This window comes from Pseudophryne corroboree, chromosome 1, assembly GCF_028390025.1.
Source record: "Pseudophryne corroboree isolate aPseCor3 chromosome 1, aPseCor3.hap2, whole genome shotgun sequence".
Classification (NCBI taxonomy): Eukaryota; Metazoa; Chordata; class Amphibia; order Anura; family Myobatrachidae; genus Pseudophryne; species Pseudophryne corroboree.
Window position 1 is genome coordinate 1,132,228,528 of NC_086444.1, and position 24,599 is coordinate 1,132,253,126.

Genomic DNA, 24,599 nt, shown 5'->3' on the forward strand with positions numbered 1-24,599 from the left:
GCATGTGCAATCACCATTCTAATCCATCTGGCCAAGGTCTGTTTGTTAGCAGGCCAGCCACGTTCGTGAAAACCAAACAGTACAAAGAGAGAATCAGACTTCCTAATGGAGGCTGTCCTCTTCACATAGATACGGAGAGCCCGTCACGGTGAAAAATCAGATAGGGGTACCTACAAAACAAGGCACCCAAATCTGATGCCTGTCTAGCAGAGGCAATAGCCATCAGAAACAAGACCTTGAGGGAAAGCCACTTAAGGTCCGCAGATTCAAAAAGTTCAAACGGAGACTCCTGCAAAGCCTCCAGAACCACGACAAATCCCAAGGAGCCACAGGTGGGACATAGGGAGGTTGAATCCGTAAAACACCCTGAGTGAATGTATGATCAGGCAGAGTCGCAATTTTTCTCTGAAACCATACCGACAAGGCAGAAATATGAACCATGAGGGAGGCCAGCCGAAGGCTCAAGTCCAAGCCCTGTTGTAGGAAGGCCAAAAGTTTGGCTGTACTAAACTTGTATACGTCATGATTGTTAGATGCACACCAAGTAAGAATTCCAGACCCTATGGTAAATCCGAGCAGAAGCCGGCTTACGGGCCATCAACATAGTTTAAATGACTGCCTCAGAAAATCCTTTGGCTCTCAGTACGGAAGCTTTAAGAGCCACGCCGTCAAAGCCAGTCAGGCCAAATCCTGGTAAACACAAGGGCCCTGAACGAGAAGGTCTGGTCGTTGCGGAAGCAGAAGAGGACGCTCTAGTGAGAGACCCTGTAGGTCTGAGAACCAATGCCATCTGGGCCACGCTGGAGCTATTAGAAGAAGGATTCCTCCTTCCGGCTTGAACTTCCTCACTACTCTGGTCAGGAGTGACACCGGAGGGAACACATACGGCAGCCATGGAATTGCCAGTGCGTCCACAAACGCCGCTTGAGGATCCCTTGTCCTTGCTCCGAAGACCGGAACCTTGTGATTGTGTCGAGACGCCATCAGGTCTACATCTGGTAGGCCCCACTTGTCCACTAGGAGTTGAAATACTTCTGGATGAAGGCTCTACTCTCCGGCGTGTATGTCCTGATGACTGAGGAAGTCCGCTTCCCAGTTGAGGACCCCCGGAATGAACACTGCCGATATGGCTGGCAGACGGCATTCCGCCCATTGAAGAATCTGGGACACTTCCATCATTGCCATGCGGCTTCGAGTGCCGCCTTGATGATTTATGTACGCCACCGTGGTGGCATTGTCTGACTGTACTTGAACAGGCCTGTTCAGTAGCAGATGCTGGGCCAGTTTAAGAGCATTGAACACTGCCCGCAATTCCAGAATGTTTATCGTGAGGAGAGACTCCTCCCTGGTCCACCGACCCTGAAGAGAGTGTTGCTCCAACACCGTGCCCCAACCCCTCAGACTGGCATCCATCGTCAGTAGGACCCAGTTGGAGATCCACCAGGTCAGTGACAGACAGACCTCCGGAGACAAGGAGATCATTTGAGAGCTGATCTGGGTGAGGCAGGCCGTCCCCCTTGGCAAGAATCAGTTTCTGCAGAGGACGGGAATGAAATTAAGCATACTCCACCATGTCAAAAGCCAACACCATGAGGCCTAGTACTTGCATCGCCCAGTGTATCGACACACGCGGACAACCACTGGTTGTGTGTGTCCAACAAAGCTCCCAGATGCACCATGCTCTGGGCAGGGACCAGGGATGATTTATTCCAGTTGATGAGCCACCCGTGGGCTTGCAGAAACTGGACAGTCAGATCCAAATGATGGAGGAGAACTTCAGGGGAATTGGCCAGGATCAGCAGGTCGTCCAGATATGGCAGGATCCTGATGCCCCAACGGCGGAGTGAAGCCGTCATAACTGCCATGACCATGGTGAAAATTTGCGAAGCCGTGGTCAGACCAAACGGTAATGCCCGGAATTGGTAATGGAGATTGCCAATAGCAAACCCCAGGTATTGTTGATGTGACATGGCAGGGTCTCCATACGAAACTTGGGAGACCCTCACAAACTTGTTCAAAGATTTGAGGTTGAAAATGGGCCGGGAGGAACCATTCGGTTTGGGGACTAGGAACAGTGTTGAATAGTACACCCTGCCCCTCTGAGCCAGAGGCACCGGCACTACCACTCCGGTGTCCAGGAGGGATTGAATCACTAAACGGAGAGTTGTTGCCCTCACCTGATCCGAAGGGATGTCAGTCAGGACACAGCAAGGAGGGGGACATGTCTTGAAGGATATAGCATATCCGTGAGTGATGACTTCCCGTACCCAAGCTTCTGAAGTGGTCTTCAACCATACATGGGTGAACTGTAGAAGTCAGCCTCCCACCCTGGGATCCCCAAGGGGGAGGCTCGCCCCGTCATGCCGCAGGCTTGTCAGATTTGGAAGCAGACTGACGGGCAGCCCAGGCACGTTTAGGCTTGGTGGTTTTGGAAGTGCGAGACTGTTTCTGGTACGCCTGACCCTTTGCTTTACCCGGAGGGCGAAAGGAATGAAAGGAAGTACTCTTTGCCTTCGGGGCCGAATGAGTAGTACTAGGTAGACATGCAGTCTTAGCAGACGCCAAGTCAGCGACTATCTGGTTGAGATCCTCGCCAAAGAGGATGTTTCCTTTAAACAGGAGCACCTCCAGGGTTTTCTTAGAGTTCAAGTCCACCGACGAGGACCGTAACCAGAGAATACGGCGAGCCAAAGTGGATGTTGTAGCAACCTTGGCCGCCAGAACACCGGCATCTGAAGCTGCTTCTTTAATGTAATGAGATGCCGTGACAATATAAGAGAGACATTGTCTGACATGTTCAGGAAAATCGGACGGAAACTCAGCCTCCATTTCCTGAGACCACGCCTCAATAGCTTCTGCAGCCCAAGTAGCCGCAATGGTGGGCCTACGTGTAGCCCCTGCAAGGGTATAGATAGCTTTTAAGCAGCCCTCCACACGCTTATCCGTCAGCTCCTTGAGAGAAGTGACGGTAGTGACAGGCAGAGCAGATGACACCACCAGCCGAGCAATTTGAGAGTCCACCGGCGGTGGCGTTACCCAATTTTTACTCAATTCTGCCGCAAGGGGATAGCGGGCTAGCATCTTCTTGTGCGGGGTGAATTTCATTCCTGATGTATGTCAACCAAGTGGTCAGAATGAGGTAAAACCAATTTAGTAACCTTCTGACGTTTGAACATGTCCGGTTTCTTAGATGTAGTAGCAGGCTCAGGATCATCATCAATCTGAAGAATGAGCCTGATAGCCTCTAAAAGATCAGGAACATCCACCTGTGAAACAGATTCCCCATCAGAAACGTCACGACCAGAGTCTGTGGGGTCAGTATACACCAGGGCTGGCCAAACCGGTCCTAGAGATCTACCAACAGTACACATTTTCCAGACCACCTGCCTGGTGCACAGGTGTAGTCATTACTAATTAAGATGTGCTGCATTCATTCCTAACTGACAATTCTACAGATCTCCAGGAGGCCTGGAAAACATGAACTGTTGGTAGATCTCGAGGACCGGTTTGGCCAGCCCTGGTATACACCTTATAAACAAACAGAGACCGGCAGAAGCCGGAGAAAGACAGGGATTGCCTTTTTTGGAGCACTCTTTTAGATAATTTAAATTCAAATTGATATGATTAGTATTTTAAAACGTAACTTTTAATATTACTCTTTAAAATAAAGGGGGTGAAAATTAATTCACAACTATCATAAATATTGTTAGTATCCCCCAAAAAGATTATTATTAATTAATAAATCCATATATGGCTATCTTGACAATTCGATAAATCCATATATGGCTGTCTTAACACTTCACAGTTAAGGTTGTACTGGTGAGCAAGCCCGAGTGTGGTGAAACGTACGTTCAGTCGGTGAGATTACAGCAAGATTGACTTCATAACTACAAGTAACGGCTCCTCACTGCAGGAGGAAGCCGCGTCCAGATGGTAGTCAACAGCCGTGAACAGCAATAAGCACTGTGATTTAACAGCTTTGTTCTTCATCTTCTTCTCAGGTGTTCACACCTCCCTGCAGGCGCATTTAGTTCCTGCAATGCATAAAGTATCAGGGTCTATCTAACACTTGAAACAGGGGCATGGAGTGACACTGATGCTATATTTCACGGCTTGGTACTTGTCCCTACTCTCACCCTCCATCCGCTCTATGAAGATGTTGGGAAGCAGATGGGGACATGTGCGCAACAGGCTAACTTTCTATTCTCTATACAGATTATGATCACCTATGATTAATATGCTCATTATTTATTATCTGTTACCATTTATGGTAAAAGGGTATAAGGTGTACGCCTGTAAACACATTTGAAGGATTGCTCTGTGTCATAATACAGATATTTACCAGCGGTTATAAATCTTTAATATGATCCTGTGAAGATTGAAGGTATACAGGATTTTAAGAATTAGGAAAATGGTACTGCTGAATCGTGTTTTCACAGGCATCGGTATATTCATAATGGAATTGTATCCCTAAGATATTTATTTGCCCTGGGTAACATCAATGTATAGAGAGATTGCTACACTGTTTCCATGTGTCACAGTTCATTGAAGTAATGCTGCTTATATATACACATGATATAAATCAATTTTGGAATTTAAAAATAAAAACATATAGATGTTCTTTCCCTGTGTAAGGATCCATTTTTTATGGACCTAAAAGCTCATAAAAGTACTGCTGCCAATATATGCACAGTATAATTAGCCGTGGATTTAATATTACAAAGCAGCGGACAAATATTTGTTTTCATTTCTGTTTTGGATTAAATGTTAAATCATATGTATATACTGAATAATGTTAAGTCTGTATTTTGTTATTAGTTTAATTGTGTCAGAGATTGACATTATTTTGTACTATTTTTACAAACAGAAGGAATGTTTAAATTCTTGTTATTGGCCACTGTATTGACTGAGGATTTCCAGTCAAGCTATAATAGCAAGTAAGAGTGGTGAATTAAACTAATTGTTGCGGACAATAGATAATATACTCTTTTCTGTCCATCGATCTGAACTCAGAAACGAAGGTTACAATTGCATGGCGCTGCGCTAATTACCTAAGCGCCTGTGATACTCTAATATACCCTGCTGTTCACCGATTTGAATCCAGAAATATAGGTTGAACTGTCCGGCGCCGTGCTGATCATTAGAGCGCTTGTGAAACTTTAATATACTCACTAGCCCAGCACGATAGGTATTAACAATTATGCACAGTGCCGCGCCTATAATTAGTGAGAACGGACTGCCTATAGATCGTTTACTATAAGCGTCACAAGAATGGTAACATTTGTATCAGGTGTTAGAGGTGTCATATTCACAGACAGTGAGGAGTGATAATAAATGCATTGTTTGTAACAATAAATAGAGTATCGAGTTGCTGACGGCGAGGCTGTTGTTGATTGAGCTGAACTCAAAGACACAAGTTAAGTTGTCCGGCATTGCGCTGATTTTCTGTAAATTTCAATACATTTATTAATTCATTCATGATACCAAGTGTTATGTTCATGTAAGAGTTGTGGCTGATAATATTGAGTTTTTTCATACAGACAAGTTAATGGATTAGAGCTCTATGTAGCACTTATATATGATGTGTTGGACTCAGTAAAGAATTGGATATATTGAGCCCTATGGAAAGAAGCATTGTGATTTATACAATTCACTAGTGGCATTAATGAGCATTATACAATTTGATTATGTCATGTTAGGTTGTTGACTGAGACAATTAAGATATGGGAATCATTCAATATATGTAGAATAAATATTTCTTTCACACCCATAAAAAGTTTTTTTCACCATAATGCTAATTATATGAAGGGTTAAGACAGCCATATATGGATTTATCGAATTGTCAAGATAGCCATATATGGATTTATTAATTAATAATAATCTTTTTGGGGGATGCTAACAATATTTATGATAGTTGTGAATTAATTTCTACCCCCTTTATTTTAAAGAGTAATATTAAAAGTTACTTTTTAAAATACTAATCATATCAATTTGAATTTAAATTATCTAAAAGAGTGCTCCAAAAAAGGCAATCCCTGTCTTTCTCCGGCTTCTGCCGGTCTCTGTTTGTTTATAAGGTTTAAACATGATTGTTGGAGCACCTCCAGCCGAATAATCCCGAATTATCAAGGGAAAATTATTGGGTAGCTGGTTTTGTAATATTTACAAATTATTTGGTCTCGGTGCAGGGTACATTACATTACTATAAAGGGTCAGTATACACGCCATCTTCATCGGAAGAGGTATCCGGAACATGCGTGGATTGAGAGGAAGTAACAGCCCGCTTAGAGGACTTCTTAGGTTTAGTCTTAGACAGGACAGGGTCAGGAATATGTTTATCCAAAGAGTTATTCAAGTGCTGTAACTGAGTGGACAGAGCATCTATCCATGGCGGATTAACCGCAGAGACCATATAAGGCTGATAAGGCACAGGAGGTCCCATAGCAAGTCTAGTTACCAGCGTAATCAGTAAATTAGAAAAGGCAGACCAAGGCGGGCCCTGATGTGCCCCCGTTGTTACAAACTGACTGGGGGGTACAGAACCCCCAAAACCTAAACCCTCCGCAGCCATGTTATCCTCAAATGCATCTGGGACATCATAACCGCGCACGGCGGAATCTGCCCCAGACCCATCGTCCCCTGTAGCTGACATAATATGAAAGCGTAAATCACGGGCGACACAGTACAATATCAGGAGATAGAATACCTAACACAAACCCCCGGTGCAGTGTGACAGCACAGACAGTGGATTTCTGAGGTAAAATGTGACTGAAAAACAGAGAAAAATACAAAATACGTATATCCTGAGAAATACCTATATTATCTAATAAACCTGAGTCACGGAGCCCCCTCAGGTTACAGAATATAGGGATAGTAGGAGTGAGACACACGGAGTAGAGATCACCCAGCAGCTATATGCACACACACACAGTCACATGTACAATGCAGGAATTATGACAAACAATAAAACTGCACTGGGCTAGCAATACTATTACTGAGTAAAGCTATGTATATAAACAGATATATCAATGCACAGTAAAAACTGGATGAATATCACAGGGTACTTGTACTAAATAACCCTGAAGTATGCACTTGTTCTTAACTAACACTGTCTAAACGACATGTAGAATACTTAAGTGTCCTATAAATGCACAGCACTGATGATGCAGGCGGCTTTACAGAGGAGGCATCACCCAGCAGTCCCAGAATCAGCGCAGCTGTGTGTAATGGCGACCAAACGCTGACAGGGTGTAAGGGAGACAGAGAGATGCAGCTCCATGGCGGGAACATTTACTCTAAATGGCGCCCAGGGGCTGGGAGAGGGGCAACAGACCAGAGCCTTATCCCCTTGCTGGACTTCACCACCGGGTTCTGCGGGCCTTAATAAAATGGTATATAGCCTAATCCGACCTGTGCCCTTGCCCTGGTGGTCTAGTGGGGTCCCTGTACGGCCACAGTGTCCATGCCAGCGCGCGCAGCCCGCCTCCTAATGGCTGCGCCGGATAGAGATTTCCAGTGGGTCCCACCTGGGGGACCCTCTTACCTCCTCCCTGAGTGTGGCCACGCGATCTCGGAGAACTTCGGTTAGTGTGTGTGTCCTGGGTGAAGAACCGGAGCCTCCGCTGTAAGTACCCGGCAACCAGGGATGCAGGAGTATACAGCACCACTGGGGAAGGTGATGGAGCTGCAGCAGGAGATATCAGAATGATATCTAGCACTAGAGTGCCTCTGCTGCAGCCCTTGAAGTCTTCTATCTTCATTAAAATAGCTATTTTAAGAGCTGCTGGAGCAGCCCTGCCTCTTGGTGCCTGCACTGCAGGCACCAACTTACAAACTGTGCTCCTGTGCACAGAGGCGGAGTTATAGAGGAGGCGGCGCTGAGCATCTTGGGAACAGTCAAAGCTTTTAGCCTGTTGGTGCCTCGGATCAAGATCCTACTCTACACCCTGATGTTATTCCCTGTGGAATACCAGTGTACTCCGCTGCAGAAATATATATAATGAACCCATATAGGCGACACTCATAGCTGTAGAATAAACGACAGGCGTCTTGTTTCTGCTGTCAACGTTTCAATGTCTGATCAATATTTTCGTCAGGGCAAACGCACACCCACACACAGGGTTCTATTTGACCAGCCAGCGAACTGTTTGATGTTTAATGTAAATAACTAACTGTACTTAAAGTTTAGAAAAATGTCACACATCCAAATTATAAACACAAAGCAAACTTTCACTGAATTTGAGAACAGCCAGATGCACAGACAATGACAGCTAGAGCAGCAACACTGCCAGGGGATTTATACACGACAATGTCATACTGAGAACGTGTCCCCTCCTAGATAACATCCGGCCAAACTGATTCATAAACTGTAAAGAGTATTCATTGCACCTCACCGCCTGAGGCAATATGGGCCAACCTCAAGGTGGCATACTTCTGACCACTGGGCGAGTTACCTGTCCCCATGAATTCCAACTTTTCTGATCAAATGGTGAGTACTCTACCTAGTAAAGTGCATACAGGAAGCAGGGACACCCTATACACACCCCCTTGTCTGGCTAAGCAATAGGATTCCTGTGACCATCAGCAAGCCATACGGTGGTGCCAGAGAGGCACTATGGGCAGAAATGCATTTGCAGCTAGAAAAGTGCTACACTTTATCGCACCCAACCAGACTGACGTGAAGGCTCACTTTCTACTGCCCAGATTCCTTTTATCATCTCCAGTTAATCTAATGCAGGTGTGATAATCCTCTCACAAAAAGGCTTGGGGGTGTGGTGTAATGGCAACATATGCGCATGACCTAAAACAAATACAACATCATTGGAGAAGGCTGTGGCCAAGTTCAGACATATAATAAGAGCAGGCAAGCTTCCTACAGTAGGTCAGCAGAGAACTGGCCATAGGCTGTACTGGGCCACATGGAGGCAGTTTGATGTGATTTCTTTTATTAGCTTTTTTTTTTTAAAGCAATCTTTTATTTTTTTCCCAGCACTGGGAAACAAAATAAACAAATAAATAAATGGCCGTCTCCTATTGTATTGCAAGGGCAGCAGAGCTCCTAATCTCATATAAATGAGGTCATTCTTATCATGTGACAATAGGAGCTCTCCTGCTCACTGTGAGGTTCCCACTGAAGAAGCAGCTGTGACCGTAACATTTTTTGGGGGTGACTGATTAGGTCTCCCTGGCTAATCCAGGCCCCCAGTAAGCACTTGGTACATTGCACTGAACACTGCAGACACCCCACACATGAGAAAAGTGGTGAGGGACAGTCCTATCTCTCTTTATTTATATATATATATATATATATATATATATATATATATATATGTGTGTGCGTGTGTGCGACTGATTTGCCCTTCACGTCGCCACATCCCAATGTAGCCACACACATTTTCCCCAGCAGAAGCAGCCATTGCTATCCCGTTAAATTATTTATCAGTTGTTCTCTGCAGGGCCATCTTTACCTTCTGTTCAGGTTACTCATTTGTATCACAGTCATATCTCACTGTACGATGCTGCTTAATATGTTGGCACTTATAAATAAATGATAAGAAAAAGAAAAAACAAGTCTGTTTAGAGGACAGGACAGGACCCTCAGAAGTACTGTGACCTGCAAATTGCAAAATTCAGTGAGCTGAGTCTCATACATAGAAAACATATGACATTCAGTAATTGCTTTAAGAGGAGGAAGACAGCCACTAGAGTAGGTGACGGCATTTAAAGAAATGTATTTCACAAGCACAGTGTACAGGGATTACCTGTGTACTTAACCTGATACAATGCCTGATTTCTAACAAATCACTATTACACAACCAAGCAAGTGAAGTGCCCAAGAACGTCCGTCACAAACACACGAGAGGTGACCCCCAGCAAATACAGCCCATAAAACATTAAGAGGCTTGCATTGTGTGAATAAGTAGCAGCAACAATCCCAACTGGTCAATTAGGGCTCGTGGTGATTTGTACAAAAGGTTGGCAGTGTATTATATAAAGACATTATGGCAATGAATACACGGCTACAATTAATGCTATTCTCCAGAAGCCTTACTTTGGCTTATTTCAAATGATCAAGAAAGACAGACAGACAGACAGAAAGACAGAAAGAAAAAGAAAGAAAAAACGAAAGAGATAGAGAAAAAGAGAGAAAAAAAAAAGAGAAAAAAAAAAAAGAGAGAAAAAGGAAGTAAGAAAGAAAGAAAGAAAGAGCGTAAGAAACGAACTTACAGGCACTCTGCACTCTTATAGGATAGCTTACCAAACACCATACACGGTACACACACACACACACACACACACACAAATACTGTATCAAGGCGAACCAGGTTTTTAAGTTAAATTCTATCAAGGAATTACAAAATGTACTAATATATTCAGAGGAGACATTTTCCCTGGCAACATTAAACATCAGTAGAAAAAAAAAAAAAAAATCAACGTAGCACTATTAAAAAATGTATACCCTAGTTAGTCTAGGGCAGCAATCGCACAACTCCAGCAGTGCCTTCTTACCTTCGTGTTTGTAGGTCAGCTCCTGGCATCCAGAAAAATACAGGCACACCAGGGCACAGAGACATATGAAGAAGGAGAAGTACACTATAAGTAGGAGCTCTTCCATTGCGGTCTCTTAATGTATTCCGTGTATTAGTCTGCTTGGTGACACGCACTCCTGCACTGGACCGAGCTAGGACTCACACAGCCTCACTCCAATGCTGGGAATCATTTGCACACCGAACGCACGGGGTGCATATTTTAAAAGGCTGATTTTCTGAAAGCCAGCCTGTTTCAGTAATGCTTATGGAGATATCATAGAGCAGCCCTTCCTCATCTGACCTGGGCGCAGGTAGTCCCCAGACTATTCCCCTTGTGAGGTCTGTACAGCTAGCAACAGTAACCTGGAACTAGCAATCACAAACAGGAAAACTAAAAATACACTAAGAAAAAAACCCCATGTACAGTTCAATAACCTTCACAGTGCATTAAAGAACCATTTAAAAAGGTGTAAAATCCCAACAGTGGATTCATATAATGTGTTGGATAATGTAATGTGCGTTTTTGGCCAGGGTAAAACTACGGTCCATAAGAAAGCTAGATCATCATAAGAAAATACTTCCCAACATTAATGGCAATCCCGTATCCTACTTTTCACAATATTAAACAAAAATAACCCCAAAACCTCTACACAAAAAGAAAACCTATCAAAATAAACAAACAGTCGTGTAGTAGCTAAAATACATTTTATTGCATAGCACATAGTGTAGAATGAGAAAGCCATAGAGGCATAGTAATAATTATCTATTGCTCATCAAAGAGATACTGTAGCTTCTAAGGGGGGTATTTATTAACCTCATCAGGCACATATGTGTACATTTACTTAACGGTCATTTTTAATTGCACATTTTTATTATATATATACACATATATATATATATATATATATATATATATATATATATATATACACACACACATATATATATATATATATATATATATACACACACATATATATATATATATATATATATATATATATATATATATATATACACACACACATATACATATATATATATATATATATATATATATATATATATACACACACACATATATATATATATATGAAAAGGAAAAAGGTTCTAGTGGGAGCCAATACGCCTTTAGAATAACTATGTTTAAAAGCTTTTATTCATACACAAACAGACGACATTTACAACATTCATAATCAGTGGTAATCCAATCTATTATAAGATCTGATTGTTAACCCCTGATGAAGTCCTAACGGACGAAACGCGTTGGGTTTTGCGATTTCGGATTCATAAAGCCTTCACCACAAGCATCTGGTTGGAGATATATCTCTTTAAATTTCTGATTGTGATCACCTGATTGTAAACTCCTCACATCAATTGAAATATGTGTTTATATAAGATTGTTACATCAATTTACTGAAATTTTAGTAATTTGTACCTAAGACGAATGTTTAAGTTGTAAATGTCGTCTGTTTGTTTATGAATAAAAGCTTTTAAACATAGTTATTCTAAAGGCGTATTGGCTCCCACTAGAACCTTTTTCCTTTTCATATCTACTCTTCATACCCCGTCTGACAGAGGGTATTTCTTAGTGGTTTGAGACTAGTGGTATAGCGCAGATAAAAGGTTACTTTTTGTTTAAAAAAAAAAAAAAAATGATATATATATATATATATATACACACACACACACACACATACATACATATACACACTAAGTCGGTAAAATCATAATATATAAAAAAAAAAAAACTTAAACTTAGGATTTATTATCTATACAGTAAACTATGAAAATTCTTTAAATGACAGATCTCCAGAATAAAAAAAATTGTCCCTGAAGGGGTTAAAGCTTGGAGAGAGATAAGATTGTAAGAGATAAAGCACCTTCTGCCTTACGTTTTGCAGGCTGTGTTTTGAAGAAAAGACAGTTAGGAGCTGATTGGTTGGTCTCTCACAATTTTTTCTCTCTCCAAGCTTTGAAAAATACCCTAAGGGTTTTAAAACTCTTTCAGTATGATAAATGGTGCTCCCAAAAAATCAGCGACCAACTGTCATGTATTTGAAAAATGACAAGTTGGAGCTGATTGGTTGGAGTTCTACTTATCATACACAACGCGCTTTAGAACTTGTTGAAAAATCAGCTGGGGCAGCCGAGTGACGCTCAGTTCCCCAGCGCTACTGGGTGGCTGGCAGCAGTGGGAGGAGAAATACCGCTCTGTGCACCTCCGTCACACTGGCCTTGGGCTTCCAGTAGCAGTTTTTTTTTTTTTTTTAATGAAAAGTGCAAAAAAAAAAAAAGTGAAATAAATATCTAAAAAGCAATTTAAATATAATTAGTGCTTGATTTAATAAAGCTGTGTGTTGCCTCTGTCATCGATTCAGAGATGATGCAATGTCAATGTTTTAAGCAGTGGAGAGAGTTTTTGCCACTGCGCATGCGTATAAGTCGCACTTGTGTATGTGCCGCAATGGTCTTGTGACAATAGTCACAGAGGATTTATCTGCAAAGTGATGGACAGCCAGGCACCGTTTATGGGCAATAGTCTGGGTGGCTACTAAAATACAGTACATTCGGGTTGCAACTGATTTGAGGGCATGTAATGGCTCCTTACTGCAATCCCGGTGGCCACTCTGCGCACCCACAGGGTCTTCTCTGGCGGTTGATTATCGATCGATGTGGTATGCGCCCGATTGTTGCGTCTTCCCACACAAACGGATGTCCGGAGACATGATTAATATTAATAACAGTGTGACTTTGTTTTGAGGCGTTAGGATTTATAGTTGCCCATCTGACCCCATCTGGAATGTATAGTATGATTCTAGGCACACACGACAAGCATAGGGTGGTATAGCACAACACAGTGCAGGACATGGTATAACAGACAATTACATAATAAGGCTAGGTACCAGAAAACTAGGATCTTGACCTATAGAGGCAAAACAGCTTCTGGTTCTACATCCTTGTTTAACTTTTCTTTAAACTCTACAAAAAATGGGTATGTTACATCTGCCATGTGTATCTGTTCTCAGAGCGCTCTAGTGTGTACAAGAGACATTTTTAGAGGCTTGCCACATTGTTTAGGTCCTGGGCCCATTTATTACCTCCCATATCGGCTGTGATCCTTCTGCTATTGCTGTAGAAGCAAAGTCAGTCCCCATTGCCTTCTATGGGGACTGTGATAATGGGCAATTTGCTAAGCTCCAAAATTCATGGGTTGAACTGGTAGCAGAGGCCATATTTAGGAAGGAGTTAGCCCTTTGTAACCTATGGGCTACAAGTTTCATTTCTTTTTTGAAGGGGGATATGAAGGTTTCCTCCTCTTCGGGCCACACTTGCACATGAGTAGATTGATGATCACACATGCACATTAGACTAGTCAGCTCCGTACATTGAAGTAAAGTAACAATTAGAAGTTTACTTCTTATTCTTCGCCAGGAGAGCCCATGTCCCAGCCACCGAAACTTGATCAAGCCTTGGAGAGTGATAAAGTGGACGGAGATCAAGTACCAACCAATCAGCTGCTGTCAATTTTTCAAACACAGCCTGTAACATGGCCTTTAGGAGCTGGTTGGTTGGTACTTTATCACCGTGCTATTTATCACTCTCCAAGGCTTGATAAATCTGGGCCATAATTGATATCGCTAAACCGGACCCTTAAAGTAAAAAAAAAACTGCACGAGGATCCAGGTCATGAGAAGATTTGTTTAATAGTGCATTAAATACCTTGGCATACATGTAGTATCATTACATTTATTGTATAATATTCAACCTGAACCTTTTTTCCCTTAGAAATATGATCTTCGGGCTTCCGGATTAATGTCTCTAACAACGTCCTCACAGATATCGGTGTCTGGCTATATTCCATCTCTTGCCCTCGGGTGATAAAGCAATTTGCTACATCTGAATCCAGCCTAGCAGTGTGATATAGCTATCAATTGCCAAGCACTTTAGCTGTGAATCTCTGAGGGGGTGAGACAGGTTAAACCATTCACGCTAATGTGATTCAGATTAGCAGAACAGAGGCAATCAGGATGGCGCTGATAATATAAATCACACTATCTACAGTATGATGATGGAGAGGTCACTTGTATTAAACAGACCTTTAATGAGGTAATCCTGAAATCTGCTATTTAAATAACCGATGCCTATAGGCAAATAACTTCCACTACTTGAAAACGTATATATAAATAATTCAACTTGGATGTGAATTAAAAAGCCACACTTATTAATATCCACCATATCTACAGCATGTATAGTTGTGATATAGACCTAAACATACATACTTATTCACCAAAAACCTATGGGAGACTTAAACATTTTTGGAGGTCCCCCTAGCTTCTGGAAGAGCAGGCCGTCCACCCACATTCCACCTACTTCTTAGTGAAGAGGAAAGATGTGCAGAATAAGCTGTAAGTTGCAGGTTTGTGGGGAGGGGGTGGAGCCAATGATGTAACTCTATAATTGTGTAATTTGTCCCACCCTCTCTTCTTATAGTCCCTATTCCTAGCAGTTTTCTGTGAGGAAGAGGGGTCAAAGAGGCAAACAGCCTTCCATGTAAGAAATTTGACCTCAACCCCCTGTAGAGGCTCGAACCAGTCCGATTGGAGGAACCGCAACACCACGTTAAGGTCCCAAGGCACCGTAGGCAACACAAAGGGAGGTTGGATGTGCAGAACCCCAGGGAGGGCAGCCAATTGTTTCTGGAAGAAACTGGATAGTGCCGAAATCTGGACCTTCACAGATCCCAATCTCAGGCCCATATCCACACCCGCTTGTAGGAAGAAGAGAAACCGTCCCAGTTGAAACTCCACTGCAGGAAATTTCTTGGCCTCACACCAAGATGCATATTTTTTCCAAATTCGATATTAATGTTTATGCGTTACTCCTTTCCTAGCCTGTATTAGGGTAGGAATGCCCTTTCGAGACAGTATCAGGCGTTCAACCTCCATGCCGTCAAACGTAGCCGCGATAAGTCTTGATGGGCGAACGGCCCCTGCTGCAACAGGTCCTCCCGAAGAGGAAGAGGCCTCGGCTCTCCTTGCAGTAGATCCAGAAGATCTCTTGGGATGAGTGGAAGTGGAGGAAACACGTACACCGACTGGAACACCCACGGAGTCACTAGGGCGTCCCCCGCCACTGCTTGCGGGTTCCTCGACCTGGAACAATACCGCCGAAGCTTCTTGTTGAGACGAGAGGCCATCATGTCGATCTGGGGTATGCCCCAAAGATCTGTTACCTCCTTGAACACCTCCGGATGGAGACCCCACTCCCCTGGATGGAGATCGTGTCTGCTGAGGAAGTCTGCTTCCCAGTTGTTTACTCCCGGAATGAAGATTGCTGACAGTGCCAACGCGTGTTTTTCTGCCCAGAGGATGATTTTTGTTACCTCTGACATTGCAGCTCTGCTCTTCGTTCCGCCCTGTCGGTTTATGTAAGCCACTGTTGTCACATTGTCCGACTGCACTTGAACGGCCCGATTTCTCAGAAGATGGGCCGCTTGGAGAAGACCATTGTAGACGGTTCTTAGTTCCAGAATGTTTATCGGCAGGCCGGCTTCCAGACTTGACCACCTTCCTTGGAAGGTTTCCCCTTGAGTGACTGCGCCCCAGCCCCTGGAGACTTGCATCCATGGTTAGAAGGATCCAGTCCTGAATCCCGAACCTGCAGCCCTCCAGAAGGTGAGGCAGTTGCAACCACCAGAGGAGTGAAATCCTGGCCTTTGGTGACAGACGTATTCTCTGGTGCATGTGTAGATGGGATCCCGACCACTTGTCCAGGAGATCCAGTTGGAAGGACAAAGCGTAAAACCTCCCGTACTGCAGGGCCTCGTAAGAGGCCACCATTTTTCCCAGAAGGCGAATGCACTGATGAACCGACACCCAGGTTGGCTTCAGGACATCCTGGACCATTGTTTGTATCACCAACGCTTTTTTCTCTGGAAGAAACACCCTCTTCACTTCCGTGTCGAGAATCATTCCCAGAAAAGACATAAAAAACAAACTTTACTAAAGAAGCTCTGTAGAGCTCCACTAGCTGTGACCGGCTCCTTCGGGCACATTTTCTAAACTGAGTCTGGTAGAAGGGGCATAGAAGGAGGAGCCAGCTCACACTCTCAAACTCTTAAAGTGCCAATGGCTCCTGGTGGACCCATCTATACCCTATGGTACTAATGTGGACCCCAGCATCCTCTAGGACGTAAGAGAAATAAACCGTATACATCCTACATAGAAGTCTCTCTGGTATCTTGGGTAATGTAATTCCTACTGGCCGCCTAAACAAACGATGCCTGGGTTTAGGTCTGTTCTAATTATACAGGTGATGGGTGCAGTGTTTGTGTGCAGGTCTCACTATACTGTACATTGGTCCGCCTGTCACTCTCAGTGCTGGCTGCTCCCCTAACTGGCTTCTGATGCTTTTGCCCAATCACCAATCTCCTTAGGCCGGCACTGAAATTGGTGGTCAGCGGGGAGCCATACTTTGTGCTACATCAGCACCGCCGGCATCCCCCGCTACTGGCTACACCAGCTCACTGGCCCTGCCTTTGTCCAGCCTCACCGCACACCTTACACCCTCACTGGCTGCACTCTCCCGAATCCCGGCCACAGTGTTTACAACGGCAGCCCAGGAACTCAGAGGCCTATTTATATACCCTACAACTGCAAAATACCCTTTTTAGCAAGTACAGTACCCTTTTTTATGGTCTGTACCGATTTTTAGCTCTCCAAACTTCCATTGAAAGTATAGAAAAAGGGGTGTGGCCACGCCCCGTTTACCTGTGGCCACACCCGCTTTGCTAGTTTGTACCGATTTTTATGTGTAAAATGTTGGAACGTATGTATTTACTAAGCCTTGGACAGAAAAACTGCCAGCCAATCAGCTCCTAACTGGTTGGCTGGTACTTTATCTCAGTCCAAGGCTTTGTAAATAGACCCCTCATTGAGGTGAGCTCTTACAGAGGGAACAGGAGTCTGTCTGTCAGCTATACTGACAGCTCTTACTGTATAAACCCATCTCTGGTAGTCACATGACCCACTCTGAGGTGATGCCCCGCCCACTGGCAATCACCCTGCTGGGTGACTGACAGCTAGGAGTGCAAGGACATTAACCCCTTAGATGCACTGTGAAACCATAAATCTAAGTTTTTTTATTTTTTTTACCCCTACATTTACATCAATGTACATATAATTACATATATGTTAATTATATTAATTTACCTCATATTATATACACAGGACACATACATACCTATTTATTTATTTTGAAATTTTCCAGCCATACAGCATACTACTATATTACATTAATACACAATGGTGTCACATTTTTTTGCATCACATCATGTATGTACTTTATGGCTCTGATTCTTCAGTAGGTCACATCTGTAAAACATGAGCGAGTCTAACTGGCCAAAATTTATGTATCAAGTACTGTATGTACAGTCGCAAAACAGAGGGAGTGCAGTATAATTATATCAGCATACAGGGTGCAGGCATTCCCGTACATCAACTAATAAGTACACATACAGTAAGTAGGAGAGGTCTAAACAATCCAAACTCAAGATGCTTACAGTTCCAGACCTTCAATAGTAATACAGTGACACCATAACTGTCTTAGAAGCAAAGAAAAGGTTTCCTGCAACAGGTAGTCCAAATATATGGTTATATCACCTAGGTAACCAACAAAAAGTATTCCCAATTTGTCAGACGAATGGAACCAACATAGAAATCAAAATAGTTAATAGGGAAAATTAAAAAACATGGAATAATACACATCCAATTAGCAGTGGTAATTTACCACGGCTAATTGGTTTGCCAAGGGCTATCCTATTAGCCCCGATAGTCGGTGCTTATCCCCCAAAGCCAGCACTTACTTATTGGGGATTGGTTTAGCCCGCAATTAGTGACTATTTTTGTGTGCGATAAGTGCAACGAAAATACACAAGTCTACAGTTTTCACGGACCCTATGGGGTATATTCAATTGAAGTCGGATCCATTCCGACATGCATTTGTCGGAATGGATCCGACAAGGGCTATTCAAATGGCCATCCCAATTCGACTTTTAAAAAAAGTCGAAATAAGATGAGGGGGCTGAGAGGAGGAGAGGGCGTAGACCAGCGGGGAGACAGGGGAGAGCAGTGCTACAGCAGCGTTGTAGGAGGATGTAGCACCGCCGCCAAACCTCACGGCAGCGTCCACCCGGCTCCAGCAAGCGAGATCCCATCTTCACGCGTCTCCCTCCCCCTTCCCGTCTCCCCCTCATCTCAATCCGACTTTTCTTAAAGTCGGATTGAGATGGTCGGAAAGGGGGCCAAAATTTGTTGGATTTTGCCCCGTTTCCGACAGAAGCACGCAGATCGGCAGCTATTCCGCTGATCCATGTGCTTTCCGACAAGTTGAATTCCCCGACTTGTCGGATCATTTTGGGGTATATTGAATAGGTCGGAACCTCTTCTAAAAACAGACGAAAACCGACGTCTTTCCGACAGACGGCAGCTTTCGACTTCAATTGAATATGCCCCTATGTATTTTAACGAGAAAAACAGGGTTTTCTCACAATTTAATTGGATAGCAGTGAAAAATAAAAAAACAGTAATAAAAATAAAAATCCCGAACACCCCGTTTTTCGCGGCTGCAGCATTATTGTGGCTAGTTGAATACACCCCTTAATTAGTACACTTACTAACTGGGATGGAACAAAAAAATATAATTATTCAAATTATTTAGAAAATGTAATTGATGGAAAAAATACCTTTGGATGCTTCAAGCTTTTTCTCTTCGGCTTTTTGAATCGCAGCATCCGTTCCCTCTCCTGAAGGCACAACAGGCATCATTATTACACGGAACAAGCAACAAAAGTAAAGATGGATAGACAAGATGTGATTCTGTCAAACTATCTGTGCATTGTCCCATGATAAATCTAGGGAAACCGTGACCTTGACTGCCATGTGTCTGGTGTCACTATATATGTCATTGTAAGTATGTCATTGTAAGTTATGGGAGGGTAGAAACCTGCGCACGCAGCGTGCTTTGTTTGTTACACGTGTGGACAGCCAGTGAATAGTGGCGTATTGTCACCAACCACACTCTAACCCTCTGCTGCCCCACGACAGTGGAAGCTGCCAATTTTGGAGGCAGAAGCAATATTCTGGAAACTGAACGAGGTCTCTCATGCCTCAGTGATGTCACCTGTTTCTAGCAAATTGGTAGGCTGTGTTCTGATAGTGGTCCTGACCACAAGGTGGCTGCCTCCATGGTGTATAGGTAATGGGCACTTTTTAATGCCTGAATTCTGACCAATTCTCCCACTGAACTACCCCTGTGACCATAGCTGTGGGGTGACTGTGTGGAATATGCTTTAACTGGGCAGGAATTCATTTTATACACAAACAAGGCTGCAGATATTTACAATTGAACTTGGTGTGAGAAAATAGGAATTTAATACCTACGGTAATTCCTTTTCTCGTAGTCCATAGGGGATACTGGGAAGTATTAGTACCAAGGGGTATAGATGGGGTCCATTGGAGCCTAGCACTTTAAGAAATCTTCAGTGTGTGCTGGCTCCTCCCCTCTATGCCCCTCCTGCAGACTCAGTCTAGGAAAACTGTGCCCGAGAAGACGGACATACTTTGAGAGAAGGGAAACATACAATAATAGCGGTGAGGCAACGAACCAACACACAGCAGTAACAAAGAATAGCAACGCTAACCAGAACAAAAAGATAGCAACGCTAACCAGAACAAAAAGATAGCAACGCTAACCAGAACCAAGGTAAACAACACTAACCAGAGCCAATGAACAGGGGACAGCAATAGCAGACCCAACCAAGAACTTACAACCAAGTAAGCAGAAAAAACGAAGCACTCAGGCGGGCGCCCAGTATCCCCTACGGACTACGAGAAAAGGAATTACCGGTAGGTATTAAATTCCTATTTTCGTCCTAGGGGTTACTGGGAAGTATTCGTACCATGGGGAAGTCCCAAAGCTCCCAGAACGGGTGGGAGAGTGCTGAGATCCCCGCAAAACCACCTGACCACACGGAAGGTCTTCACCGGCCAAAGTATCGAACTTACAGAACTTAACAAATGTGTTTGAACCCGACCAAGTAGCAGCTTGGCACAACTGTAAGGCCGAGACGCCACGGGCAGCCGCCCAGGAGGAACCCACCGACCTATTGGAGTGGGCATGAATAGAACTCGGCAAACGCAACGCTGCCGAAGAGCAAGCCTGAGCCAACGGGCAATGGACTGCTTAGAAGCAGGACATCCAATCTTGTTAGCTGCGTAAAGGACAAAAAGCGAGTCAGACTTCCTGTGACGAGCAGTCCTCTTGATGTAAATCTTTAAAGCCCGAACCAAGCCCAAGGATTTAGGAGCAACCGAAGTGTCAGACAATACCAGAACCACTATCTGTTTATAAATGTGAAAAGCAGATACCACTTTCGGCAAAAATTGCAGGCGAGTCCTGAGCTCCTCCCTATCCTCGTGAAATATCAAATAAGGGCCCTCATTCCGAGTTGTTCGCTCGCAAGCTGCTTTTAGCAGCTTTGCACACGCTAAGCCGCCGCCTACTGGGAGTGAATCTTAGCTTATCAAAATTGCGACCGAAAGAGTCACAAAATTTTGCGAAAAGACTTCTCTGTGCAGTTTCTGAGTAGCTCGAGACTTACTCTTCCAGTGCGATCAGTTCAGTGCTTGTCGTTCCTGGTTTGACGTCACAAACACACCCAGCGTTCGCCCAGACACTCCTCCGTTTCTCCAGCCACTCCCGCGTTTTTCCCAGAAACGGTAGCGTTTTTTCACACACTCCCATAAAACGTCCAGTTTCCGCCCAGAAACACCCACTTCCTGTCAATCACATTACGATCACCAGAACAAAGAAAAAACCTTGTAATGCCGTGAGTAAAAAACCTAACTGCATAGCAAATTTACTTGGCGCAGTCGCACTGCGGACATTGCGCATGCGCGACTAAGCGCTCCGTTGCGAAAAAAAATAACGAGCGATCAACTCGGAATGACCACCAAGGGCTCTTGCGGGATAAGTCCCCCAATTCCGACACACGCCTAGCAGAGGCCAAAGCCAGCAACATGACGGTCTTCCAAGTAAATTATTTCAAGTCCACCCTGTGTAAAGGTTCAAACCAGTCCGATTGGAGATAGGTCAGGATCACCGTGAGATCCCACAGAGCCGTGGGAGGGACAAAGGGTGGCTGAATGCAAAGGACACCCTTCAGGAACGTTTGTACCTCCAGAATTACAGCCAGCTGTCTTTGGAAGAAAATAGATAGGGCCGAAATCTGAACCTTGAAGGATCCTAACCTTAGGCCCATATCCACGCCTTCTTGCAGGAAGAGCAGAAAATGGGCAAGTTGAAAATCCACCGTAGAATATTTTCTACTCTCACACCAAGTAACATGTGTCTTCCAGATACGGTGGTAATGCTTCGACGTGACCACCTTTCGGGCTTGGACCATAGTTGAGAGGACCCTGGAAGGAAGACATTTTCTGGCTAGAATCTCCCTCTCAACTTCCAAGCCGCCAAACGTAGCCGCAGTAAGTCTGGATAGACGAACGGCCCTTGTTGAAGAAGATCCTTTAGAAGCGGTAGAGGACAGGGCTCCTCGAGAGACATGGTCAGGAGGTCTGCATACCAGGCCCGGCGAGGCCAATCCGGGGCAATTAGAATTGCTTGAACTTTTTCCCTTTTGAGTCTTTTTAGAACTCTGGGAATGAGAGAAATCGGAGGGAACAGATAGACAAAATGGTAGGTCCACAGTACCGTCAGAGCGGAGGAAGTCGGCTTCCCAGCTGTCCACTCCCGGAATGAATACGGTTGATATGGCCCTTGCGCTAGCCTCTGCCCAGAGGAGTATCCATGAGATTTCTCGCATTGTGGCCCTGCTTTTTATTCTGTCCTGATGGTTTATGTACGCCACTGCCGTGGCGTTGTCAGACTGTACCTGTATGGCTTGATGTTGGAGGAGAGAGGATGCCTGTAGAAGGGCATAATAAATAGCCCTGAGTTCCAGAACAGTTATCGGAAGAAAAGACTCATGACTCAACCACCTCCCTTGGAACTGTGCTCCCTGGGTCAAAGCCCCCCAACCATGGAGGCTCGCATCCGTCATCAGCAGAGTACAAGACTGGATTCCGAAACTCCTACCCTCTATAAGGAGAGAGACTTGTAGCCACCATAACAGGGAGAGGCTTGCTTTCGGGGATAGGGATATCCTCTGGTGCATGTGCAGGTGAGACCCCGACCACTAGTTCAAAAGATCCAGCTGGAACGGACGGCATGGAACCGGACATATTGGATTGCCTTGTAGGAGGCCACCAATTTGCCCAGTAGTCGGATGTAAAAGGTGCACCGAGATCCTGCGGGGTCTGAGCACAGAGCGGACCATAGCCTGAATTGTCAAGGTTTTGTCCATAGGGAGGAAAACTTTCTGGGACAGTGTCCAGTATCATCCCCAGGAACTGAAGCCTCTGTGACGGTTCCAGGTGTGATTTTTGGAAATTGAAGATCCACCCATGGTCCATAAGAAGATGTGTAGAGTCAAGTTGATGCTTTGTAACAGAAGCTCCCTGGACACCACCTTTATGAGGAGATTGTCCAAGTAAGGGACTATGTTCACACCCATCAAACGAAGCTGCAACATCATTTTCACCATAGCTTTTGTGGACACCCTCAGTGCCGTGGATAGACCAAAGGGCAAGGCCTGGAACTGGAAGTTGTGGTCCTGTATTGCGAATCTGAGATAAGCTTGATGCGGGGGCCATATCGGAATGTGCAGATATGCTCTTTGATATCAAGGGATACCCAGGAATGCTCCTTCCTCCAGGCCAGAAACCACCGCTTCGAAAGATTCCATCTTGAACACCTGTAGATACAGGTTCAGAGATTTGAGGTTCAAGATTGGCTTACCGAACCATCCAGTTTCGGTACCACAAATAGGCTTGAATAAAACCCCTTGTTTCTGAGCAGAGGAGGGACCAAATCACTTGAGTGTGTAGAAGTTTTTGAATTGCGTCCTGCAAGGTAACTTTGGCTACAGGTGAAACTGGAGTATATTGATTTATGGAATCATATTTATGAATATTAATATTTAATATATCATATATGGTATTTAATATATGGATATATTTCAATTAATATGCATTTATCATATATATCTGCAAATATATTATGTCAGGCTTACAAACTAATTGGCTGATACATATATGCAGTCCTTATACATATGACTTATGAAGTTATTAAGTTAAGATTCCTTAAAGAGAGTTCAAGCTTGAATATTACCGCTCTTTTTATATGATTCTTTATTTACAGGCAGATCAAATCGTACAGAATAAGATATACACAGTAGTGATATATATACTAATTATAATTATATATGCTTCCTTCGTTACATAACATAAAACAACATGACATAAGTTTCACAAACAGTTTCAATTGCTAACATAAAATGTATACTTGCAAGTTAAAGATTGCCATCCCAAGAATCATTCCTTCTGCATGTTCTCCATGACTTCTCCTCCTGACTGACTTCCTTCCTTCTCCTTCTTCTTCTCCCTCTCCCTCTTCCTTCTAACTCCTAACTACAAGTCTGGTCCTTTTATCTCATATTTTACCAATTCAAACTATCATATTCTCATAGTTTCCAATGGAATAGGTAGTTATAGGTTTGTCAGATTCCAAGGTGTAATAAAACAAACATTGAACTGGGCTGTCGTGTCCTGTTCACGGAGGCATGGTGTCATAAAAGTGTGGTGTCCACACTGCCTTAAGCAAGTATAGTATTGTAAAATCTGGAATGTCTTTTCATCCAAAGTTCTGTTGTATTGACAAGTTTTCCTGGGGTCGGTTACACAATGTTTTATCAATGGATGTGATCTCTTTTCATAGTAGTTAATTTATACTCCCTAGCTTTTAACCTTCACTGGACAATAGACAAACCAGTAGATTCTGATCTACTGTAAGCACACCTGTGAATTCCAATGACCAACAGAGCTCTGTCACATACCTATTATCATTTATGGCCTAATACCTTTTCTCTACAATGACTCTTGATCTTACTGT

General features: G+C 43.7%; 1 protein-coding gene across 11 annotated transcripts in view; it reads right to left on the minus strand.

The window, feature by feature from the left end:
- The window catches only part of JAKMIP1 (janus kinase and microtubule interacting protein 1), a 342,118-nt gene that overhangs the window by 107,598 nt on the left and 209,921 nt on the right, over positions 1-24,599 (minus strand). For all 11 annotated transcript variants that reach the window (XM_063923480.1, XM_063923560.1, XM_063923546.1 and 8 more), the window contains exon 8: positions 19,276-19,335. In XM_063923480.1, the coding sequence (XP_063779550.1) occupies positions 19,276-19,335 (60 nt within the window). The remainder of the gene's footprint in view (positions 1-19,275; positions 19,336-24,599) is intronic.